Source organism: Eimeria maxima, genomic scaffold, assembly GCF_000499605.1.
Source record: "Eimeria maxima Weybridge genomic scaffold, Emw_scaff821, whole genome shotgun sequence".
Taxonomy (NCBI): Eukaryota; Apicomplexa; class Conoidasida; order Eucoccidiorida; family Eimeriidae; genus Eimeria; species Eimeria maxima.
In genome coordinates this window covers 7,501-15,094 of record NW_013566791.1, presented here as the reverse complement: position 1 = coordinate 15,094, position 7,594 = coordinate 7,501, and the positions used below count along the sequence as shown (strand labels likewise).

Genomic DNA, 7,594 nt, shown 5'->3' with positions numbered 1-7,594 from the left:
CAACAACAACAACAACAACAACAACAACAACAACAACAACAACAACAACAACAACAACAACAACAACAACAACAACAACAACAGAGACAGCAGCAACAGCAGCAACAGCAGCAACAGCAACAGCAGCAAGAACAACAACAAGAGAGACAGCAGCAGTACCTGCAGAAGGACAAACAGCAGCAGCAACAGCAGCAGCACCAACAACAACCGCAGCAAGAACACCAGCAACAACAGCAACAGCAACAGTATGACCACCAACAGCAGCACAAACTGCAGCAGCAGCAACAGAAACAACAGCAACAGCAACAGCAGCAACAGCCCTTGCTAGTGCAACAATTGCAGCAACAAACGATCCGCCAGCTTTATCAGGCAAATGACTACCAGCAGCAGCAGCAGCAGCAACAACATTTGCCGCAGCAACACTTGCAGCAGCAGCAGGTGCAGCAGCAGCAGAATTTGCAGCAGCAGAATTTGCAGCAGCAGCAGAATTTGCAGCAGCAGCAGCATTTGCAGCAGCAGCAGCATTTGCAGCAGCAGCAGCATCAGCATTTGCAGCAGCAACAGCAGCAGGGTTTGCAGCAGCAGCATGTGCCGCAGCATCAGTATCAGCAGGATGTGCAGCAGCAGCAGCAGCAGCAGCAGCATCAGCAGGATGTGGAGCAGCAGCAGCAACAGGATCTGCAGCAGCAGCAGCAGCAGCAGCAGCAGCAGCAGCAGGATGTTGGTGGCGGTGATTTATCATTGAGGAAATCCGACAGAAATTCTTTGGCTATGTACACAACATTTATTTATTTATTTATTTATTCATTTATTTATTTATTTATTTATTTTATTTTATTTATTTATTTAAATAAATAAATAAATTTAATCTATTTTATTGTTTTGCTTATATATTTATTTTATTTATTTATTTATTTATTTATTTATTTATTTATTTATTTTATTTATTTATCTATCTATGTACCTATCTATCTATTTTGCTTATGTATTTTATTTATTTATTTATTTATTTATTTATTTATTTATTTATTTATTTATTTATTTATTTATTTATTTATTACTAACTTTTTTTATGTGTTTGGTGCTGTTGCTGCTACTGCTGTTGCTGCTGCTCCTGCTTCTGTTGCTGCTGTTGCTGCTACTGTTGTTACTGCTGCTGACGTCATTACTGCTGCTGCTGCTGCTGCTGCTGTTGTTGTTGTTGCTGCTGCTGCTGTTGTAGGTTGTACAGACACCTCTGTCTAACGAGACGGGAGAGAGCAGCAGCAAGACCGAGCAGCAGGAAGATACAGAGGCAGCAGCAGCAGCAGCAGCAGCAGCAGCAGCAACAGCAGCAAGCAGCAGCAGCAGCAGCAGAGGAGGAGACAGCAAATATAAATAATAATATAAAAGGAGACACTTTTATAAGAGAATTCTATAGAGGATATACTTGGGGAGGAGACACAAGAAAAGGAGACACAGGAAGAGGAGACACAGGAAGAGGAGACAACAAGGAAAAAGGAGACACAGGAAGAGGAGACACAGGAAGAGGAGACACAGGAAGAGGAGACACAGGAAGAGGAGACACAGGAAGAGGAGACATATATAGAGGATATAGCTGGGGAGGAGACACAGGAAGAGGAGACACAAGAAGAGGAGACACAAGAAGAGGAGACACAGGAGGAGGAGACACAGGAAGAGGAGACACTTATAGGGGAGAAAAGAAGAAAAAAGGAGACAGGGAGGAGAATAGATATACAGGGAGCAGCAAGAGCAGCAAAAGAGGAGATAATAATATAAAAGGAGACAGCAGCAGCAGCAGCAGCAGCAAGAAAGGAGACAAAAGAATAAAAGGAGACAATTTAGATACAAATATATTTATTAAGGGAAATATATTTAGGAGAGACAATTCATTGAGGACAAGAAGAGCAGCAGCAGCAGCAGCAGCAGCAGCTGCTGCTGCTGCTGCTGCTGCGCTACAGCAGCGAAGTCCCTTAGCCGATAAACAAGAAGAAACAAATTCTAACACCAGCAGGAGCAGCAGCAGGGGTAGCAGCAGGTGCAGCAGCAGTAGCAAGAGCAGCAACCGCAGCAGCAGCAGCAGCAGCAGCAGCAAAGATCCCTTGAGTCTTGTTGCTGCTGTCCCCTTACACTTTGCTAGCAGCTACCCTAGGCATAGAAGAAGAGGTGTCTCCTTTAGCAGCAGCACCTCCCCACAAGCAGCAGCAGCAGCAGCAGCAGCAGCAGCAAACTCAAACATCAACAACCAGCAGCAGCAGCAGCAACTGCAGCAGCAGCAGCAGCAGCAAATGCCAGCCTTCTCTGCTACATTTATGGCGGCATTTGGCCTTAAGAGGCCAGGAATTCTTCTGTGGGGTAGTGCACAACCTCAGCAGCAGCAGCAGCAGCAGCAGCAGCAGCAGCAGCAGCAGATCCTGCTGCGTCAGCGTTCTTTTGCTGCAGCAAAGACACAGCAGCAATATTATAATAAGAGAAATATTTTTAATTAATTTGTTTTATTTAATTAATTAACTAATTAATTTATTTATTTGTTTATTTATTTATTTACTTATTTATTTATTTATTTATTATATGTATTTATTAATAAATAATTAATTAATAAATATAAATAAAATTAAATATTTTATTTCTGTCTTTTGTTTGCCATACAAATCGACCAACTAACGCTGCTGCTGCTGCTGCTGCTGCTGCTGCTGTTGCTGCTGCATCAGCAAAAGTGCTACAGCAGCAGCTGCTACTGCAGCTACTACTACAGGAGCAGCAGCTACTGCAGCAGCAGAAGCTACTGCAGCAGCCGAAGCTTCTGCAGCAGCAGAAGCTATTGCTGCTACTGCAGCAGCAGCAGCAGCAGCAGCAGCTGCTGCTGCTGCTGCTGCTGTTTATCCATCAAGGAAGCACTTCATAGATCTAAGATCATGAGGTACAAGCAGCAAAGGAGAGCGAAGGGCATCAACAGAACCAGGAGGGACACGTAGATGCAGTACGTGCTCCTCTCCATCTAGCTGCAGCAGCAGCAGCAGCAGCAGCAGCAGCAACAGCAGCAACAGCAGCACAGGTAGAAGCAGGGTGTTATATCAATACAGGCATACGCAAACTGCAAGGGTTTAGGGTTTTGGTGTATTTAAGGGTTTCTCTATGAATTAGGGTTTAGGGTTTAGGGTTTAGGGTTTAGGGTTTATGATGTGTTAGGGTTTATAAATAAGGATTTATAAATGAGGGTTTATATCCAACAAGTACCTCTATGAGTACCTAATTAGTGTTTAGGGTTTAGGGTTTAGGGTTTAGGGTTTATAATGAATTACCTCAACACTGCAGCAATGAACAAGAAATGCAACATTAGCAGCAGCTAAACCCTTAGGGTTTGTAGTAGAGGGTACAGCTAATATTGCATTTAATAAACTGATGGGGGGCCCCCTATAGGGGCCCCATTGTAATCTTGAGCTCTTTGTTGCTACGCTCCCTGAGTATATACATACATATACATACAAGACCTCCTCCTCCTCCTGCTGCTACTGCTGCTGATGGTGTGCCTGCTGCTGCTGCTGCTGCTGCTGGTGTGGCTGCTGCTGCTGCTGATGGTGCTGGTGTTAGTGTTTCTGTTAGTGTTGTTGGTGCTGCTTTTCGTGTTGCTGCTGCTGCAGTTGCTGCTGCTGCTGCTGCTGCAGTACCTGCAGGAAGGGCAGAGAGAGGCAATGCAGCTCTTAGCTTTAGCTGCAGCAGAATACACCGCGACAGCAGCAGCCGCACAGTTTGTGCAGCAGCAGCAGCAGGGGCAGCAGCAGCAAGAGGAGACACCCCAAAGAAGTACCGACGCATCCATAGACGACGCAGCAAACGCATGCGCGCACCGTCAGGCTGCAGCAACAGCAGCAACAGCAGCAGCAGCAGCAGCAGCAGCACACACACAGCATATATAAATAATAAAAAAGAGAAAATAAAATATAAATAAATAAAAAGGAGACAATAAATAGATAAAAAGGAGACAATAATAAATAAATAAATAAATAAATAAAAAGGAGACAAAAAAGGAGACAAAAAGAGGAGAAAAAAGGAGACAAAAAAAGGAGACAAAAAAAGAGACAAAAAAAAGAGACAAAAAAGGAGACAAAAAAGGAGACAAAAAAGGAGACAAAAAAAGGAGACAAAAAAAGGAGACAAAAAGAGGAGAGAATATTTACCGCTACTGTCCCTTCAAGCTTAGGTAGAGGAATGACCTCTACTCTATGACTTGCTGCTGCTGCTGCTGCAGCAGCAGCAGCAGCAGCAGCACCAAGATACTGTCTCTGCTGCTGTTGCTGTATTTGTTGCATCTGTTGCATTTGTTGTTGCATTTGTTGTTGTACTTGCTGCTGCATTTGCTGCTGTATTTGTTGCATTTGCTGCTGTTGTGCTGTTGCTTCCTCTATAGTATCAGGTAATAGGTGCCTATACACCCCAGCTAATTCATGAGAAAGAGAAGGATTATCTAATATAATTACTAAATCAAACATAAATAGATCTATTAATTGCTGCAGTTGCTGCACAGATACTTCCTTAGGGGCATTCGCTATCATACCTGCAGCAGCAGCAGCAGCAGCAGCAGCAATTGCAGCAATAGCAGCAGCAACAGCAGCAGGAATAACAACGATAGATGTCTTAACACAGATATCCACTATCCGCTAGCTAGCTAGCTAGCTAGCTAGCTACAGCAGCAGCAGCAGCAGCAGCAGGTGAAGGAGAAATTTACCTGAAGCAGCAAGAGAAGGAGGTTGTGTCTCATGATAATTGCTGCTGCTGCTGCTGTCTTCTTTATCCTCTGCATGCATTTGCTGCTGCAGCAAGGATTGAGTAAATGCAGCATAAATAGATTTACTTATGCAGCAACATAACCAACAAAATAATTCATAACTTAATTCATTAGGATTATTATATAATATATCTGATACATTATCTCCTGCTGCTGCTGCTGCTGCTGCTGCTGTTGCTGCTGCTGCTGCTGCTGATGCTGCTGATGGGTCTGTTGATGGGTCTGTTGATGATGCTGCTGCTGCTGCTGTTTCTGCTGCTGCTGCTGCTGCTGCAGCATCTGATGATGACGGGGTATCAGTCTCTGGTAGTTCAACATCTGGGGGTGCTGGTGCAGCAGCAGCAGCAGCAGCAAATCCGCTGCTGCTGCTGCTGCTGCTGTCTCCTTCAGGTACATAGCTGCTGCTGCTGCCTATAAAATAGTACAAAGGATCCTCAGGTGTATCCGCATCTAATGACCGACAGACGCAGCAGCCTATACACCCGGGAGGCATTTGTAGGGAACTTTTATCACAACTCCCTCTGCAACGCATGCATACACCCTAAACCCTAAACCCTAAACCCTAAACCCTAAACCCTAATCCCTAAACCCTAAAAATTTTTTGACCATAAACCATAAACCCTAGACACCGCTTTGTTGCTCAGAACGTGTACATCCATCGTTAAGGAGATTATCTAAGGGGGCTTCTGAGGGGGGGCCCCTGAAGGGGGGCCCCTGAAGGGGGGGCCCCTAATGAGTATAGAAAAGGGTACCTTGCATCTAATTCAAGGAAGAGGGGAGTCCATCCTTCCCTCATGGCATAATTACAAAGAATTTGGCAAACGCTGCTCTTCCCGCTACCTCCGCTGCCTGTTACTAATACCTGCAGCAGCAGCAGCAGCAGCAGCAGCAGCAGCAGTAGCAGTAGCAGCAGCAGCAGTAGAACCACGGTTACTTCTTCTCCTGTGCTCATAAATGTGCCTAACTAGCTGCTATAGCTAGCTATCCATGTAGCTAGCTAGCTGGCTAGCTACAGGGCAATTCACCTAGCTAGCTGTGTAGTTAGCTGGTTAGCTAGCTGACTATCTATCTAGCTAGCTATATAACTAGCTAGCTAGCTAGCTAGCTAGCTGGTATACAACGTACCCTGGGTCCTATTGTTTGTGCTGCTGCTGCTGCTTGTCTTCTTGCATGCAAAACAGAACTTAAATTCAACAAAAAGGACATCAAACGATCTGATGCCTCGTACTCCTGCAGCAGCAGCAGCAGCAGCAGCAGCAACAGCAACAGCAGCAGCAGCAGCAGCAACCGCAGAAGGAACAAGATCACAAATAATAGCATCAGGAACAGTAGCAGCAGTAGCAACATGAGCAGCAGCAACAGCACCAACGACAGCAGCAACACCAGCAACAGCTGCACCACCATCAGCACCATCAGCAACAGCAGCAACAGCAGCAACAGCAGCAGCAGCAGCAGCAGCAGCAGCAGCAGCAGCATACTTGCTGCACAGGTCCTCTGATTTGTAGTTGGCATCCTCCCCAACTAAAGATGGCGATCCTTGCTGCAGCAGGAAGAAATACTTCTATCTCTGGCAGCAGCTCGAGGCCAAATATTTCTGCTGCTCCTGCTGCTGCTGCTGCTGCTCCTCCTGCTGCTCCTCCTCCTCCTGCTGCTCCTGTTCCTCCTGATGAGGAAGAGGAAGAAGAGGAGGAGGGGGGGGATGATGTACCTATTACTGATGAAGAGGTAACTCCTGCTGCTGTTGGGCCACCTGCTCCTGCTGCTGCTGCTGCTCCTGCTGCTGCTGCTGCTGATCCTGTGCGACCACCACGAGCAGCACCACCACGATCTGTTGTTGGAGGCCCCAACAGCTGCAGCAGCAACACAGCAGCAGCAGCAGCAACAGCAGCAGCAAGAACAATACAAAAGCAGTACCACCACCACCAACAGCAGCACGAGCAGCAACACCAGCAGCAACAGCAACAGCAGCAACAACAGCAGCAGCAACAGCAGCAACAACATTACCTTAACAGCAACAAGTTGTGTATCCTCTGCTGCCTCATCTATTTCTTCTCTTTCTTGTGGGTCTGCTAATACAATCCTTAATTCCCTCATTGCCTTTAGGTTTATTACCCTTACTGCCCTCTTATTATTTAGGGTACTATCATTTAATGGGGGGGCCCCCAAGGGGCCCCCCAACGGGGCCCCCAATGGGGCCCCCAAGGGGGCACCCAGGGATGTACCCAAGGGGCCACCCAAAGGGGTTCCACCTCCACCTACAGTACTACCCATTGATGCACCCATTATTGCACCCACAGATGTACCCATTGGGGGCCCCATAGGGGCCCCCATATTAGGACCCATAGGGGCCCCCATGGCGGTACCCGAGGATGCTGCAAGGGCAGAGGCAGATGATGGTGGTGCCCATATATAGGGGGATTCTCCTATAGAGTTGCTGCTGGCTGTTGTTGCTGCTGTTGCTGCTGCTCCTGCTCCTCCTCCTCCTGCTGTGGATGGGACTCCTGCTGCTGCTGTCTGCCACAGCTGCTGCTGCATGTTGACGAGCTCAGCTATGTGCGCACCATACGGGAGGCCCCTGGGGGCCCCTCTAGAGGCCCCTCCTCCTTATTCCCTTCCCTGGGGGACCCCCAATGGTTTAGGGCCCAATTATTATTATAAATATAATAAGGAAAAATAAAGAATTATAAGGAGGGTTTAGGGTTTAGGGTTTGCCTATACGTACACCGGAGGGTATAGATCCGTGGGGGCCCCCCCCTTTTTCTTCCTTTTCCCTCCTAATTAAGCAACAATTTATATTTATTTCTTTAT

At 46.6% G+C, this 7,594-nt stretch overlaps 2 protein-coding genes across 2 annotated transcripts; one reads left to right on the top strand and one right to left on the bottom strand.

Annotated features, from left to right (window-relative positions):
* EMWEY_00043820 (hypothetical protein) lies at positions 1 to 1,779 on the top strand (the record flags this gene model as incomplete). Its single annotated transcript, XM_013482882.1, has 2 exons — positions 1 to 730; positions 1,421 to 1,779. Coding segments are annotated over 2 exons (1,089 nt in total), but the record flags the coding sequence as incomplete, so codon positions are not given.
* A 1,635-nt stretch (positions 1,780 to 3,414) lies between these two features.
* On the bottom strand, positions 3,415 to 7,321 carry EMWEY_00043810 (hypothetical protein, conserved; the record flags this gene model as incomplete). Its single annotated transcript, XM_013482881.1, has 7 exons — positions 3,415 to 3,711; positions 4,179 to 4,555; positions 4,727 to 5,307; positions 5,539 to 5,648; positions 5,912 to 6,016; positions 6,265 to 6,636; positions 6,791 to 7,321. The coding sequence occupies 7 exons, from the start codon at positions 7,319 to 7,321 to the stop codon at positions 3,415 to 3,417; spliced, it is 2,373 nt and encodes a 790-aa protein (XP_013338335.1).
* Positions 7,322 to 7,594: the final 273 nt, after the last annotated feature.